At 59.9% G+C, this 16886-nt stretch overlaps 1 protein-coding gene across 1 annotated transcript; it reads right to left on the bottom strand.

Moving 5' to 3' along the window:
* Window positions 1–6127: 6127 nt before the first annotated feature.
* Window positions 6128–9854, bottom strand: LOC142048575 (tubulin alpha-3 chain-like). Its single transcript, XM_075075610.1, has 2 exons — window positions 9768–9854; window positions 6128–7673 (listed from the first exon to the last, which is right to left on the bottom strand). The coding sequence occupies exons 1-2, from the start codon at window positions 9837–9839 to the stop codon at window positions 7326–7328; spliced, it is 420 nt and encodes a 139-aa protein (XP_074931711.1). The 5' UTR covers window positions 9840–9854; the 3' UTR covers window positions 6128–7325.
* Between the last annotated feature and the right edge of the window lie 7032 nt (window positions 9855–16886).

The raw sequence follows: 16886 nt of genomic DNA, 5'->3' as shown, positions 1-16886 counted from the left end.
GTTCTTGGACATTGTGAACTTTGGAGCCTGCCTCCGGTGAAAATGAGGCGCAGAGAGCGAGAGGCATCGAGAGGGACGAGGGTGATACGCCGGTTGTTTTGCAGGTGGAAAAGCACTCTGCCCACATGGTGTCCTGGCTGCACGAGGTTAAGCAGGAAAATGAGGGAGTGCTGAAAGGGCTGGGGGAAAAGAGATGGGTGCCCACAGGCCCCGGGGTAGGGGGGCTCCACAGCGTGCGTTCCTTGGCAAAAAAGCGCTCTTATGGCAGAGTCTTTTGCAGGTGACCAAGAGGTGTTTCTGCAGACCCTGAGCCCCTGCTCTCCTTTCCGCATGCAGGAGGAGAACCATCAGGGCACGCACGATGCCCTGCAGATGCTCAGCAGTAAGGCTGCTGTCCTCTCCTCTGCCCACGTCCCAGAGCTGCGCAGGCTGGTGAAAGGGGGAAGGGGCTTTTAAGATGCAAAACCAAAAGTTAACTGTTCCATCGCTGAATGCTTATCCAGCTGAAAGGTAATTGTTGCGGAACGCTTTTCTAGCCGCTGTGTAAAATAATTAGCAAGGAGGCCTGGAATCCACCAGCGAAGGAGCAATTCCTGATAAGGATAGAAAATTGTCTCAAGAACCAGCTAAAACCAACTTCGCAGTTTGGACAAGTGTCAAGAGGTAACTGAGTCAGCGCAAAACCAAAAGGTTACTAGCGGTGATGAAGAGGAGCCGTCAGCCTTCATCTTTACGTGCCCCGACGACCACCACGAGGAGGCACTGCGCAAGTGCAGTTGGGAAAGATTTACAGCAATAACTTTTTTTGGCTAATTTTAATACGAAGTGAGGAAATGTCATGCATATGTATAGGCGTATTGGGAAATCTTAGGTATATGTAATGCTTTACTGTATAAATCCAAGACAAACTATCACGGGGGCGCGCACGACTTGGGTGGGACTACCCCCCGTGCTGCCCAGCGCTGAATAAACATACCTGCTTTACAATCCTACAGATTGTGGAGTCTACTTTCTGCACGTCACTGGGGCTCAGCGGTTTGAAGGGACCGCCGGAGGTCATCTTGTCTCGTCGTATGTTTTCCTTCTTTTTCTGCTTATGGTTGACACCCCTGAAGAAACCTTTCTTGTTATTTTTCACATCTACAGCCAGTTTCAATTCGAGCTGGGCTTTTGCTTTTCTAACTGCATCTCTGCACACTCCGGCAATGCTCTTGTAGCTCTCGACGGATAATCCTCCACTTCTCCATCTCCAGCGTGCTTCCCTTTTGGATTTGAGAAGACCCAGGAGGTCATGGTTGAGCCAAGGGGGCCTCTTGCTCCGCTTACTTCCCTTTCCTTTGTAGGGGATAAACTGGTTTTGTGCTTCCAATAGAAAGTTCTTGAAGAATTCCCAGCTCTCGCTAGCTCCTTTGTATTCCATGGAAGCCTCCCACCGAATCCCTCCCAGCTGAGCCCTGAGTGCACTGACGTTTGCTCTTCTAAAATCCAGAACCCTTGTCTTAGAGCTGACCTTCAGCACGCTCAGCAGGACCCCGAACTCCACAATATTGTGGTCACTGCAGCCAAGGCTCTCACTAACCGAGATACTACAAAGCAGGTTTTCTCGGTTTGTGAATAACAAGACCAGCAGTACCTCATTCCTGGTTGGCACATCTAACATTTGTATCAGGAAACAGCCCTCTATCCATTCCAGAAATTTGGTGGATGACATGCGAGCTGCTGTCTTGTTCTTCCAGCAGATGTCTGGGTAGTGGAAGTCACCCATCAGGACCAGGTTCCGTTGGCCAGAAGCTTCCTTTAGTGCCCCACTAAAGCTGAAACAAGTTCAAGACAGTGGACAAAGAAGCCCGATTACAGTTCATTATGATGATGCAAAAGAAATGCACCATGTTCCGGAAAGAGTGAAAAAGGATGGAGAACATCATGGGTGGGATACCTTACTTGGTGGTCACCGAGAGCAACAGGAACTTTGAATCTAGTGCTTCATCCAGTTGTGCTTTTATTAGCTCGCACATTATTATGTGTCTTACTTCTAATCACTCTGTATGTGAAGGTCAATGGGAGGGTCCCCTTTGCTCTTTCCATCTCCGGTCTCTTTGTGAGTCATTCTAGGTTGATTCTGACTCCACCACCAAAAAACAGAGGAGGATGTTGGGAGGAGTGATTTCTTGCCCCCAAAATGCAGGAGGGCCATGGAGGGCGTTGGTAGTTTCCATCAGAACAGGGTTGGTAGCACAGGAAAAGATCACAGAAAGGGACCTGGGAAAGGGAGAGGGAAGTGCTGCGTGTTTGCAGTGAGCATGGGTCTGGAGCGGCCAGCACGAGGTGGGTCCGTGTGGGTCTCTGGGACATGTGCTCAGCAGCGGCAGTGCCCGTGGGGCAGCAGCCTTGCGTGTTTCGTGGAGGAGCTGGTGGTGGTGTTCCTGGGTGGGCGCTGAAGAGGAAGGAGCTGCCTGTGTCCTACTGGAAGTTGTGCTGGGGTCTGGAGCTGTACAGAAGCAGGAGAGGGGCCACGGGCAGCGGCTCCTGCCGACACAGCGAGGGCAGCCGTTTGTGCAGGGTTTGAAGCCACAGCGCTTGAACACCAGGAGCCGCTCCTCACCTAATAAGCTGCAGTTGCTCCTCACTGCTTGCAAGTTGTGAGCAGCTCTGCACAGAAGCTCTGCTGGCGCCTCAGTCAGGCCCCAGAGCGTCTGCTCTGCCAGCGATAAGTGGGTGCTGAGAGTGGTGCCCTGTTTCCCCGGTAACTGGGAAGGCTGGGCCCCACGTCAGTCCTGGTGCCAGCCCCAGGGAGGTGACGGCCGTGTCACAGTGGGCAGCTGTGGCCGTCAGTGTCACCGCAGTGTCACTGTGCGCCTGTGACACGGGTGCCCGAGCGGGTATAAAGAGGGCTGCTCCCGGGGGCTGAGGAGCATCTGGAGCAGAAGCTCAGTGCTGCTGGGCAGGAGTTTGGAGGGTCCTTGCCAAGGTGCTGTCCTGTGTCTGCCGTGCAGTGGAAGGCTCCCAACGCAGGAGTGGAGGGTGAGGGCAGAGTATCCCCGTGGTCCCCACAGCCAGTGAGGAGTGGGGAAGGCAGCAAGCCTGGTCCGTAGCAGGGCAGGCGAGGAGGACGCCTGTGCTGCTGGGGTGCGTGGGAAGCCAAAGGAAAGGGGTGCCGGGACAGGTGTGTTGAGACCTCACAGGGCAGGACGGTGACACTGGAGGTGTCGCAGAGGCCCCAGGGCAGGGCAGCCCTGCCAGCAGGAGGGGCCCATGGGCACCCAGCAAAGCAGGCCATGGGAAGCTCCTTCTCTCCTCAGCGGTCCCTGATGCCCTCCACCACCTCCTGCCACGTGCTCAGCACACAGCTGGCGCAGGCTGAGCCGGGCACAGAACTAGTGCGCACACGTGCACAGGACTGCTGCTTGGGGTGGGGGGTGCAGGTGTGAGTGTGCAGACGGCCGACGGTGCCCCTCTCTGGGGGAGGCTCCCATGCCAGCCCTCAGCAGCCCCGACTGTGCATGTGTGTGTGGCCGTGCCCGGTGCGTGAGAGAGCGTGGGTACTCCTGTGCTTGGGGAGCACAAGGTCGTGCGTGGCTGTGCCCATGCGCGTACGACTGCACCTGTGGCAGCACCCACGGTGCTGGGCACAGCTACAGGTGAGCAGGGTGGCGTGGCTGTGCTCAGCTGTGCGGGGGGTGCATTCCTCTAAGCGCACCCACGTGTCCGTGTATGATTGTGTGTCTGGGTAGGGCAGCATCCCTGCCACTGTCCCTGCCGATAGGGCACGTGGCTCTGCCCCTCACACCCTGCTGCCTCCCGACGCGCAGGTGCAGCCATGCAGACCGAAGTGGCTAAGGAAGAGCTCCGCAAGCTCCGGGAGCGCCTGGTGCGCTGTTCTGCCGAGACCAAAAGGCACAAGGAGCTGCTACAGTGCCTGGTAGGTGTGCAGTGCTGCCCTTGTCCCCAGGGGCTGCAGCTGCGAGCGCTGAGCCCCTGACCCTTCTTTTCCCCACGCAGGGGAAGAAGCAGCAGGAGCTGCAGGAAACCATGCAGGAGCTCAGCCAGAAGGTCAGTGTCCCCTCCTCTGCCCTGGCCCCAGCTGCAGCTCCTGTGGCTGTGCCAGGGGCTGAGTGCCTGTGTCTGGCTCCTCTTCCAGAACCGTGTTGTGGCGCAGTGTTTGGAGAACAACTGCCAGGAGCTGCAGCGGCTGGAGGGGCTGGTGGCCCAGATGAAGGTCGGCTCACAGAATCACAGGCTGGTTGAGGCTGGAAGGGGCCTCTGGAGATCATCTGGCCTTGTCCAATGGCCCTGCTGAAGCAGGGTCAGCAAGAGCCACCTGCTCGGGACCATGTCCAGATGTGGAGCGTGCCGAGTTGGGCCTGGGGGTCCCTCCCTCTGCCTGCCCCTAGTGCCTGCAGGGCCGGGGAAGGAAAGGGGACGCGAGGGCAAAGGCAGAGCCCGAGGGGGTCTGGGAGGGGATAATGCCAAGGGCAGTGCACTCGTGGCAGTGCCCGGGTGCCCTGACGGCAGCTCCTCTTCCCCTCCTCTCCTGCAGGCCCACGTCCAAGTCGCAATTATGGAAGCAGCCGCGAGCCTGCAAGAGGCGCAGAAGGTAGAGGGGAAAAGGAGGCGTGTGCTGAAAGGGTCAGGGAACGGGGTGCCAGTGCTGGGTCCACGCAGCCCAGCAGCCACAGTCAGTGGTGTGGCTGGGGAGGAGATTTACTCCGGGATAGGGCATCCGTGATGGAGGGCTTGGGCCTCTGGATGTCCCCCAGGCTCCTGGCTGTGGCTGTGCTGCAGAGGGGAGCCTGATGTGGGTCGGCAGGCACAGCAGCATGGCTTTGGGAAGGGGGTGGGATGAGTGACCCTCCCTTGTGTGTCAGGGGAAGCCGTGTGTAACGGCCTGTCAGGCATGGGCTGGAGGGGGTTGCTGGATACTCTGGCACTGGGCCCCAGCTGGTGTCATGGGGGCCTCCTCCACCCCCTGCCCCTCCTGGAGGCAGACGTTCCTGTTCCCTCTTCCCTCCCAGCACGCCCTGGCCCTGCCCTCACCTCCCACTGCCCTGGGGACTGACTGGGGGTGCCCTTTCACACCATGGCTCCCTGCAGTGTGTCCCGCTTGCTTTGCAGTGGCGTCAGTGCGCAGAACTGGTTACTGCTGTTAAGGAGCAAGTTGAGGTCAATAAGGTACTGGGGACAGGAGGGACGGGGGGGGTCACATGCTTGTGGGGGGAAGGCCCCTCAGAGTGGGCATGGCACGGACTCCTCACCACATCCTCTGCTTGTCCAGCTGCTCAGGAACAAGCTCCAGCACCTCCAGGAGGGATGGGAATGCCTCCGAGACCCAACAGCTTTGTGAGTGGCAACGGGGCCCTGAGTGAAACCTGGGGCAGCGGGGTGGAGGGTGCTGAGCAGCTTTGGGCAGGTGTCTGCCACTGCAGACATCTTTCTGGCTCCTGTCCGCTCCTCCTGCCTGCTCTGGAGATCCCTTTGTCTTCTCCTGAGCGCCTCAAAAACTCTCTGAGCAACTCAGGACTTCTGGAAGCAGCTCTGCACAACTCTGGGCAGCTCCCAGGCTCTCCTCCATGCCCATAAGGCCTGGGGTGGGACAGGGTGGGGAGGTGGGTCCATGCAGTAAGGGCTTGCTAGGGTGCCCGGTGCCAGCCCCAGCAGAGGCTGGGCAGCACCCTAGCGGCCACCCGGGGGGGTCACCATGCCGGCCAAGGTCTCTTCTCACAGCCCTGAACCCCACGGTGTCTGTAGCAGGAGGAAGACAGCACAGGCAGAGGGGACAGGGGAGTCGCTGATGCAGGAGATGGTGGCTGTGCGGCTGGTAGGACAGACAACCCCGCTGTGGGCCTTGCGGAGGGAAGGGTCTGCACAGTGCCCAGGGCACAGGGGAGCACTCATCTTAAGGAGGACCAGGGAGGGGATCTGAGCCCCCAAGCCTCGGCCGCCTCGCACACCCTAACACATCTCTCTGTGTGCCTTGGCCTGTAGGAGGAGCGGCGGGTGTCAAGGAGGCATCAGATCACCTCTTGGCTGCGGTGAGTTGCCCTGGGGGCTTGGGGTGCCGGGGCTCTTCCATGGGCAGTGGGATGCTCGTGCCAGTGGGCCAAGGGCATTATGCATCTTGGGAACTTGCCTGGGATGGAACGTTGCAGTATTTATTCTCTTCCTAGTGGGGGGGCACACAGGGAGGGATTTGGGGGCCCACGAGGGAGACGTTCATTAGAGCCGAGAGAGATGCCTGGGCCCCTCACTCCAGTCCTGAGCAGGGGCAGTGTTGCGCCCAGCATGGGGAAAGGTCCCACGGTGGCGTTCACGCTGGGTGGTTGGAAAGAGCTGAGACAAATTTGCCCCAGCTCTGCCTGACCCCTCTCCTGTCCCACAGGACACTTTTTCTGTTCCTTGCCTTCCTGGAGATCGCCATCTTCATCCTAGTCCTGCTCTAGAGGGACATCCTGAACTGGGCCCTACCACCGAAGCTGGCAGACATGGACGCCTTTGGGAGCCGCCCGGGGAGGTCCCGGTACTTTTGAAATAAAACTCAAAAGATTAGAAGGAAATCTGTGATGGTAGGACAAGTGCGTGACCTTGTCAATCAACATCAGCTGACGGTTCAGAACGAGGTGATGCTGCTGCTTTCCCTTCTGCCTGTGTGCCCCACGACCGCTCTGCCTCAGACCTGGCTCTTGCCCAATGGGGAGGCAGGAGGCCGTTTCCACCATCCTGCACGAGCGGCTGCCATCGCTGTGTCGGCAGGAGCCGCTGCCCGTGGCCCCTCTCCTGCTTCTGTAGAGCCCCAGCCCCCAGCGAAACCTCCAGAGGACACAGGCAGCTCCTTCCTCTTCAGCCCCTGCACGGGGGCACCACCAGCAGCTCCTCCAAGAAACACACAAGGCTGCTGCCCCACGGGCACTGCCGTTGCTGAGCACGTGTCCCAGAGACCCACATGGACCCACCTCACACGTCCCCTTCATGCTCCACATCGAGCCTTTGCCCTCCACATCTCCAAGAGCCCCTCCTCGCTGGTGAAGATGAGCTCAGCAGAGCTCCTCTCCTCCTCGTTGGCTCCTCGGTCACTTGGAGGAGGATGTTCTCATCGACGCTCTGAGGGGCCTCCTGGACTGCTTGTTGTCCCGCTGTGCTGCCCCTCCAGCAGGGCTCTCTGAAGCCCCCCATGAGGATCCGGTTCCTGTGGACATGGGGCTGCTCCAACCTGTCTGTCGATGGCCTCACCCGCTTGTTCTCCCTGCTCAGGCAGCCTGTGGCTGGCACCCTCTACAACGTCACCCTTCCCTGTCTGCTCGTTCATCCTTGCCCAGGATCGCTCACTTGGCTCAGCCAGCGTTCAGCGCCCCACCGAAGTACAGGGAGGCTGTGACTGAGGACACGATTTGCTCTATCAACCTACTACGGTTGCAGCAGGTGAGCCTCTCAACGTCCTGTTGTGGCCTCGTTGTCCACCATGAGTGCGCCAGGCTCGAATGGGTGTTCAGGATGGAGTTGTAGGGCAACACCACGGCTGTGGAGGCCTGCAGGACTCGGCAGATGGAAAACTCCAGCCTGGACATCTTGCTGCCCTTGAGCCAGAGGGCCTCCATGAGCAGGGAGGTAAAGCTGGAGCTGGTGCCGCCCCCAAAGCTGTGGAAGACCAGGAATCCCTGCAGCTTCGTGCACTGGTCAGTCTGGAAGAAGGGGAGAGAAAACAAGACAGGTCCATCAGTAATTCTGAATTTAAGCTGCTACCAAGTTGCCCAGGAAGGAAAATATTCACCCCAGGGTCTCAGGCCTTTGGGGACTCCTGTCTCGGGGACGCAGGCAGGGGCAGGCACCTGCCCGAGTGCCCCAGCTCTGCTTCCAGCCACGGCGCCCTGTGCATTGGCATGACCTGCCCTCAGGGAAAGGGGCCGCTTCCCGCAGGGACTGGGGGACAGTCGGCTCCTTCCTGCTCCAGGAGCTGCCCCTTGCAGTGCCTGTGCCCAGCACAACCCAAGGGGTCTGCTGTGGGGAAACGGAACCCACGGAGGGAGATGCACTCGTGCTGCGGGGGCAAAGATGGGGGCTCAGGCTCGGCTGGGGGCAGCCCCCCCCACTAACACTGCTTGGAGCCTTTCAGCCCACCACTGCCCCAGAGCTGAGAGCTGGGCTTCCACAGGGTTCCCAGGTTCCCCAGTCCCCTCCAGCCAAGGCCTGCACCGGGACAGCGACAACTTCAGTCCCTTCACTGCAGGGATGCCCATCACCCCCTCCCAGTTCCAGTGCACCCCCAGTCCCCACAGAAAGAGGAATCCCCCTTTTCTCTGCCAGCCCTTGCACCACCCCACACAGTCCCAGCACCGCTGTCGCCCCCTCCTTGGGAAGAGTTTCCCCCATTGCAGACACTGCTGCTCGTGCCCAGGGCGCTGTGAGAGTGGCGGCTGCCCCTGCCATCGCTCCACACCCCCGTGAACCGCTCCCACCCGTGCTCCCATCGAGGGGCGCTCCCTTTCCGAAGGAGAGGGCGGCAGTAGGGTCCCACTGGCACCCCCCACTCCCTGCTCTGGGCAGGTTCCCCTCGCAGCTCAGGGAGACTCCAGGGCACCCAGGGGGTCTGTGGGAGCCTGGCCCACACAGTGCACCCCAGAGGGGCAGGGAGCCTGGAGGGGGAGACAGTCGGCGGTGGGAGCACGCAGCCTGCAAGCCCTGGCTAGGGGGGGAAAAGGCTCTGGGCCCCACACACACCGGGGGCGCACAGGACCCCGTATCCACCCACCTCAGGGCCTGCTCTGTGGTGTGCAAGTGTTCGGCAGGCCCAGCCCCACGGGGTGTCCCCCACTCACAAGGAGCCTTCACCCACCAGACCGCTGCCCCACACACAGCCCCGGGAATCTCACAACCCCCAGGCTGTCCAGGCCCATGCGATGTTCCCAGGCCACCCTGCCCGGCCCTCCCCATGGCCACCCTATGCCCAAGTTGTTACGGGGCCAAGCATGAGGGGCAAGGAGCACCCAGCACAGCCCCCTATAATACCCGGGGGGCAGGGCAGGGCAATGTCCCTGCCACCTCCTGTCACCACTGCTAGCCGGTAATAGTTAGGGACCCCCCTACCCACAAAAACACCCCAGCACCCCGTGTCACTGCTCACACACACATGCCAACACCCCCAAGGGCATTGGGGTGTCCTGGTATTGTCCCCATACATGGGCACCCCCCAGCCCCACGGCTGATCATTGTGCTCCGTGTTCCCCCCGACAAAACAATCTGGCTTTGGATGTGCACCTGCTGCCTTTGCCTCCCGGGGGGAACCCACGGGACCCCTGGGAAGGGGGCTGGGACACCATCGCTCCTTGGGGCTGGCACCACCTCTCCACCGTCCCCACAAGAGGCAATGAGCTCTCCAGGCCACTGCCAGGGACCCCCATTGTCACCTTCCTCACATCGTCTTTCCCAGTTCCAACAGCCCACTCTGCCCCCACACATCCCTCCCCACTCCCCACACGCCAGCCCGGTCCAGTAACTCTCCCCCACTCCTCCCAGCCCACCATGGTCTCAAACATCCCCTTCCCCGCGCCCACTCTGGCCACACTCATTCCCCCCCAGGCCCCCCAGTCCAGCCCGCTCCCACACACCGCCTCCAGCCTCCACAGGCCACTCTGCTCCACTACACCCTGCCCTCCCAGCCCTGCCAGGCCCCAACATCATCCCCCAGACCCACGGCCCACGCCACTCACACACATCGCCCCCAGAACAGCCCCAGCCGGGCAGGACCGACCCACACAGCGCCCCCGGACCGGCCCCACCTGCTCCAGCTGCCCCTGGAGTGGCTCCACCTGCCGCACCACCAGCTCCACCACCTTCACGGCCGCCGCCATCTTGGCCCGCCGCGACGCTCTGGCGCCAATGCGCCTCTCGCTGCCCCGCTGCACAGCGCCCCCTGGCGGCCGGCGGCCGGCAGCGCTCCGGACCGCGGGAGGCAGCAGCCCCGAAAAGGGGCGGGGGGCGGGCGGCAGGGCCGCCCCCTTGCAGGGCCCTAACAACCACCCCACACCCACACCCCCAGAGGGGGCATCGAGGGTCCCCCCCAAGGGGCAGAGGCTACAGCCCAGCACTGCCATGGGGATGGAGCCCTGAGCAAGCAGCGCACCAACCCCCTAACACTTTCCCACTCTCCTGAGGTTCCCCCCAACCCCAAAAACCAAAGGATGGGGCTCTGGGTCACCTCCAGCAGCAGAGGAGGAGGGCAGGAGCCCCAGGGACCCTCCCCAGGGGGTCAAAGGGGAGCAGGGGCCCCCCAGCCCCACTCCCCTGTGTCCCCAGGGCACACAGGCCCCCCCCAGCCTCATTCCCTGTCCCCCCAGGCCACAGAGCCTCCCCAGCTCCCCTCACCAGTCCCACCCAGGGCACACAGCCCCCCCAGCCCCACTCCCTGCAGTGGCAGTTGCAGTGTGTGGGGACCCCCGTGCAATGGTGGCGATTGTGCAGGGACACTTCTGCAACTGGATGTCAGTGTGCGGAGACCCCCGTGCAATGGGGGCCCAGTGCACGAAGACCCTTGCACAATTGGGTTGGCATGCAGTGATCCCTGTGCAGTGGGGTCAGCGCGTGGGGACCCCCATGCAATGGGGGTGGCTGTGCAGGGACCCCTGTGCGGTGAGGGGTGGGTGCACAGGGATCCTTGTGTAATGGGAGCTGGTGTGCAAGTCCTCTGTGCAACGGGGGCTGGCATGTAGGGATCCTTGTGCAGTGGTGGGGATTGTGCAGGACCCCCCTGTGATGGCAGTGCTTGTGCAGGACCCTGTGAGTTGGGGGTGGTTGTACAGGACCCCCATGTGATGGGGGTGGTTGAGGTGGTTGTGGCAGGACCCCTGTGCGATGGGGGTGGTTATGCAGGACCCCTGTGCGATGGGGGTGATTGTGCAGGACGCCCATGTGATGGGGGTGGTTGTGCAGGATCCCCGTGTGTGCTGGTTTTGGCTGAGAAGGGGTTAATTCCCCTCACTGTGGGGGGTCGGCTACCTTTCCAGCTTCCCGCGCTCTGCCGCGTGGCGGGGGGGCTGGGAGGGGCGGGGCCATGGTGGGGGCAGCTGAGCCCGACTGGCCAATGGCAGGTTCATTCCATACCATGTGACACCATGACCAATATACTGAGGGGCGGCTGCGGCGCGTGCGGTTTGTTCCGGCGGTTCGTTCCCCCTCTCCCCTCCCTTCCCCCCTCCCCCCGGGGCTTTCCGCCTATCGTTGTTCTCCTTTACATTGCATTTCTGTTGTTGTTTCTTTTAATTTTAATTATTAAACTGTTCTTATCCCAACCCACGAGCGTTACCCTTGTGATTCTCTCCCCCATCTACCGGTGGGGGAGTGAGCGAGCGGCTGTGTGGGGCTGAGCTGCCGCTAAACCACGACAGTCGTCTTTGGCGCCCAACGTGGGGCTCAAGGGTTGGAGACAACAACAGCTGCTGGTCACAGCACCATGTTGTCCTTTTTGCAGTTGGTGTTAAAGATCGGTGTTGGTTTGTTGAGTCTGCTGTGTTCTGCTGTGATTAGTAACGTTTTGCCTACAAGATTTGTTATACAAACACTAGTTTTCAGCTTTATCTGGTATCTGGGGTTTTTGCTGAAGCCGTTACTGTACTTCGGATACCACCTTGTTGAGGCAATTAGCAATTATACCTCCTCCTCTGAGAGATTTTATATGGAGGAAATACAGAATTGTACCTTTGCAACTTTGTCCTATGATGTCTGTGCCTTTGTTACAACCACCTTTTTGTGTCTTGACCATCCTTGGGTGGTTAAGGTGCACTTATTGTTAGTTTTTGGGCATGTTGTTTTGGTTTTGACTAAGCAACTTAAGAATATCACCCAGAAATCTGCCCCAAGGCTTGATAGTTATGAGTGGCAGGGCATTTGGGATAGCATGGGCAAATACCTAGCTAGGGCAGTGGGCACCCCCAGTGTTTTGGAGTTTCACCCCCGAGCAAGTGCAGAATCCTAAAAAACTAGTAGAATATTTGGAGAAAGTATGTTGTTACGCTGGGAACTCCAGAGAGACACAGATAACTGCAACGTGCTGGGGTCTGGCCCATGCATACCGAGCCCTGCTCAACAGTATTCAGTGCCCCCAGGGGGAAGAGAAGGTCTCTGGATTGAAATGCAAAGTGACTGGCACTGTAGACAATCCAGCCCTGACAACAGGCACTGCAGCCACTCAAACCCCCACAACAAGTACCGGAGCTAGCTCAGAAAATAAACCCGTACCAGAATCAGTTGCCCCCATACACAAGACGAAATATTGGAAGCGGACATCAACTCGTTCAGAACGGGATGATGAAGAACCAGGGCCATCGCGGGGAGAGGAGGGAGAAGTAATAAACGAAATAGAGACCACCCGATCCCTGTCCTTAAGCGAGTTGCGAGATATGCGAAAAGATTATAGCCGTCCTCGTTCAGGTGAGCACATTGTCACCTGGCTGCTCCGATGCTGGGATAATGGGGCCAGTAGCCTGGAACTAGAGGGAAAAGAAGCCAAACAATTGGGATCCCTTTCTGGGGAAGGGGGTGTTGACAAAGCAATTGGGAAAAAAACACAAGCCCTCAGCCTCTGGAGGCGACTCCTGTCTGGAGTGAAGGAAAGGTATCCCTGGCATCACGGCCAGGTGCAGTGAGAAATGGGAACTTGAGGTACCATGGAGCTGGCACGCTGCATATTTGCCACCCTGGGCCAACAGTCCGTCATACTTTTGACAAAATGATGTCCTTTTGGTGAACTTTGCTCATTATAATATCATTATAGTAGCAAAACACACCTCCATCCAAAAAGTTACCCGCCTCTAAGGTGCGACCACCCCTCACTGGGCATGCGTTTGGAATTTCTTCTAGTCTACGCTTTTAAAAGTAAAGCGAGGAAAAATTACACCAATCATAATACAGGTTTGTATGACCAGAGTCACTCAAGCTCCACCTGAAAGATAAAAAATAGCATAAAACGTGTGAAGAGAAAGAGGGTGTTAGGGAAGATACCATCGCGTACCACTCTGACTTCTGGGACCTGTTGATGGGCTGAGCCTCTCTTCCCCCCCACTGGGATGCCTTGGGGTAAGACTGGAAACCTCTACAGAGTCACTTTAGATCTCTAATGCATTAGAGTCGCTTCACATTAGAGTTGCTTCATATTTGTTCTGCGTAAATCTCTAAGGCATTGGAGTCGCCTTGTAAATCTCCATTGTGCAGAGTCGCCTCATATTCATTTAGCACACTTGTAGCCTAGCATGTCTTTGGCATTTATGTGTGTCTTGTAACCAGCAATCTTATCATCGGCAATCCAAAGAACCTGTGTATCTGTTGCTTTAATAAATTGCAATATTTGTTAATCTAGCCGTGATCGTTCTCATTGAATGCTACCGGCTGCGGCAGCTGCCAAATTAGTTACCAACAACAAACACTCTGATGAGTGGTTACTTCTACAGCCCTTAGAAAGTAAACCGTTGACCAAGTCTGAGACTAAGACTGGACTTAGCGGCACCTAGACTCCTCTCAGAGAAGGAGTTTAGAAAGCAAGGGGGTCCTGCCTGAACCTCATGACTCAGTGGTAGGGTCTCCCCCTAGCCACTCCTCAGACTCCAACTATTAATGCAACAAAGGGGACGGGGCGGCCTTGCTGCTGCTGCAGCCCCTCTTCTTCACCTCCCAGACAGCACAGCAGGCAGCTGCCGCCTTGTACGAAGCCCAGCGGGCGCCATCCTCGGCTTTCCTCAGCCAGCAGCTCGGGGACTGCTTGCTTGCGACTCTGCGAAGGGAGGCGGGGGAGCCCCCCACCCTCCAGCAATCCCTCTGCTTCTTCGAGCTCACCCTGGAGCAGTGCCGGCATCTCTGCAAGCGCGGCCAGTACAGGGAGGCGGAGGAGGCAGTAGAGGATGCGAGGGGCTTCCTGGGGGCCACCGGCAGCTCCGCAAAATCTTTTGGTGACCCGCTGTCCCTCCTGGAGGCCGGGGTTCAGCTGAGCCGGGTGTTGGCCAAGAGCACCGGTCCTGCGGGGCCACCCTTATCCCAGGCCGCGGCGGCTCTCGGGGCGGCGGCGGAGGCCTCGGAGCGGTTCCTCAGGGCGCTGGCTGAGAGCTGCCAGTTCACCGTCTCCTCCCTCGGCGAGTACGTGAAGAGGAGCAAGCAGCAGCTCTTTGGCCGGGAGGACGTGCTTGGCCTCTGTGCCTTCACGGAGGGGCACTGCCGTGTCCTCCAGCGGCTGCTGGAGAGGGTAAGGCTGGGGCTGAGAGTGGGTTGACCACGTAACGTGGTTGATCAGAGCCTCTGTGAGTAGCTGGAGGGTTCGTAACCCTGCTCCGGGCTCGGTGCTCCCCTTAATGCATCAGCAGTGTGTCCCTCTCTGGTGTCCCTGGCTGCCGGCAGTGCTCGGTGCTGCCCTGGCCCCACGAAAGCTGCTTTTCTCCTTCCCTCCCCTCTGCAGGTTCCTCCTGATGGTGTCGAAGAGAAGCTCACAGCGAAAGGGCTGCTCTATCGCAGCCTTCAGCTCTTGCCAGTGTGACCTACGATGCTTTCCAGTGCTCCCAGGTACCAGGGGCCGTACCAGTCCCTGGCACTGGGGGTGGGCGAGACCCTCGTGGTGCTGGGTGTCTTCTCCCATCAGAGGTGGTGGCACATTGGTGGGGTTGGAAGGGGCTGCTCACGCCACCCCGGGGAGGTTCTGCGGGGGCTGTGGGTCGCTGGTGGCCTCTTGCCAGCCATCCTCTCCCTCTCCCTGGAGCCGTTGCAGGCGGCGGGCTGGCCGGGTCTGGAGCGGCTGACGGCGGGCTGCAGGGCGAGCGTGGTGTGGATGCTGGAGGCACTGGAGGGGCTCCCCGAGAGCGAGCGAGCCAAGTACTTCGACATCACCGGTCAGTGCCGTGACAGGTGGGACCAAACCCAGCTCCTCGGCCCTGTCTCAGGTCAAATGCGGTGGCAGAGCTCAGTGTCCGTGACCTGAGGCGGTTCTCTGCCACGCAGAGTATGTGGCTGGTGGGGCCAGGGCAGAGGGTGACCATCCCTGGCTGGGTAAGGAGAGGGAGGGGTCGTTCTCTCTCCGTTGTGTCTTTAATATCTGGGTTTCCCTTGCGGCAGTGCTGTGCACGTTCAAGCTGGCCTACATCTTCTACAACCAGAACCTTCATGAGGAGGCCAGCTCTGTCCATGAGCTCTTCTGCAAGAGGCTATAGGTGGCAGGTGCCTATGCATGTCCAGAGATCCCCCCGGAGAGGGTCAGCCCTTGTGTAATGCTTCTGGCAGAAACTGGGCTGAAAAGTCTGGTCCTGGTGCTGGGGGAGGAGAGGATGGGACTAGCTTTTGCTCCGGGGATTTTGGGGATAGAAGGCTCTTTCTAATCCCTCTCTCCAGCAGCTCCTCCCTGGGCTCCGTCCATGAAGCCCCTAGACTAAGTACCTTGCCAAGGCAGCCCCTGTTGCCTACAGGCTCCCTGTCTGCCTGCAGTGAGGACTGGGTGTCCCTGTCCCTGTGGAGCAACAATGGGGCATCGCGGGGGGGGGGTCTGCTACTGCTACTGCTTTAGTTTAGTTTAACGGAAGTGTTTTTATTTGGGTTCTGTGACAATAAAGCTGCTGCCTTTGGCACTGTCCCCCTCATCTCTCCTGCTCCCTGTCTGAGTCCCTCCTGCCCCTGCACCCTGCTCCCCTTTGACCCCCTGGGGAGGGTCCCTGGGGCTCCTGCCCTCCTCCTCTGCTGCTGGAGGTGACCCAGAGCCCCATCCTTTGGTTTTTGGGGTTGGGGGGAACCTCAGGAGAGTGGGAAAGTGTTAGGGGGTTGGTGCGCTGCTTGCTCAGGGCTCCATCCCCATGGCAGTGCTGGGCTGTAGCCTCTGCCCCTTGGGGGGGACCCTCGATGCCCCCTCTGGGGGTGTGGGTGTGGGGTGGTTGTTAGGGCCCTGCAAGGGGGCGGCCCTGCCGCCCGCCCCCCGCCCCTTTTCGGGGCTGCTGCCTCCCGCGGTCCGGAGCGCTGCCGGCCGCCGGCCGCCAGGGGGCGCTGTGCAGCGGGGCAGCGAGAGGCGCATTGGCGCCAGAGCGTCGCGGCGGGCCAAGATGGCGGCGGCCGTGAAGGTGGTGGAGCTGGTGGTGCGGCAGGTGGAGCCACTCCAGGGGCAGCTGGAGCAGGTGGGGCCGGTCCGGGGGCGCTGTGTGGGTCGGTCCTGCCCGGCTGGGGCTGTTCTGGGGGCGATGTGTGTGAGTGGCGTGGGCCGTGGGTCTGGGGGATGATGTTGGGGCCTGGCAGGGCTGGGAGGGCAGGGTGTAGTGGAGCAGAGTGGCCTGTGGAGGCTGGAGGCGGTGTGTGGGAGCGGGCTGGACTGGGGGGCCTGGGGGGGAATGAGTGTGGCCAGAGTGGGCGCGGGGAAGGGGATGTTTGAGACCATGGTGGGCTGGGAGGAGTGGGGGAGAGTTACTGGACTGGGCTGGTGTGTGGGGAGTGGGGAGGGATGTGTGGGGGCAGAGTGGGCTGTTGGAACTGGGAAAGACGATGTGAGGAAGGTGACAATGGGGGTCCCTGGCAGTGGCCTGGAGAGCTCATTGCCTCTTGTGGGGACGGTGGAGAGGTGGTGCCAGCCCCAAGGAGCAATGGTGTCCCAGCCCCCTTCCCAGGGGTCCCGTGGGTTCCCCCCGGGAGGCAAAGGCAGAAAGTGCACATCCAAAGCCAGATTGTTTTGTCGGGGGGAACACGGAGCACAATGATCAGCCGTGGGGCTGGGGGGTGCCCGTGTATGGGGACAATACCGGGACACCTCAATGCCCTTGGGGGTGTTGGCATGTGTGTGTGAGCAGTGACACGGGGTGCTGGGGTGTTTTTGTGGGTAGGGGGGTCCCTAACTATTACCGGCTAGCAGTGGTGACAGGAGGTGGCAGGGACATTGCCCTGCCCTGCCCCCC

Source organism: Phalacrocorax aristotelis, chromosome 26, assembly GCF_949628215.1.
Source record: "Phalacrocorax aristotelis chromosome 26, bGulAri2.1, whole genome shotgun sequence".
Lineage (NCBI taxonomy): Eukaryota > Metazoa > Chordata > Aves > Suliformes > Phalacrocoracidae > Phalacrocorax > Phalacrocorax aristotelis.
This window is presented reverse-complemented; position numbering and strand designations above follow the sequence as displayed.

Excerpts from the sequence above, each read along its gene's own strand:
- LOC142048575 (XM_075075610.1), bottom strand. The coding sequence starts at position 9,839 with ATGGCGGCGGCCGTGAAGGTGGTGGAGCTGGTGGTGCGGCAGGTGGAG. Across the intron at positions 7,674-9,767 it reads TCCAGGGGCAGCTGGAGCAG|ACTGACCAGTGCACGAAGCT; the intron begins GTGGGGCCGGTC and ends CCCTTCTTCCAG.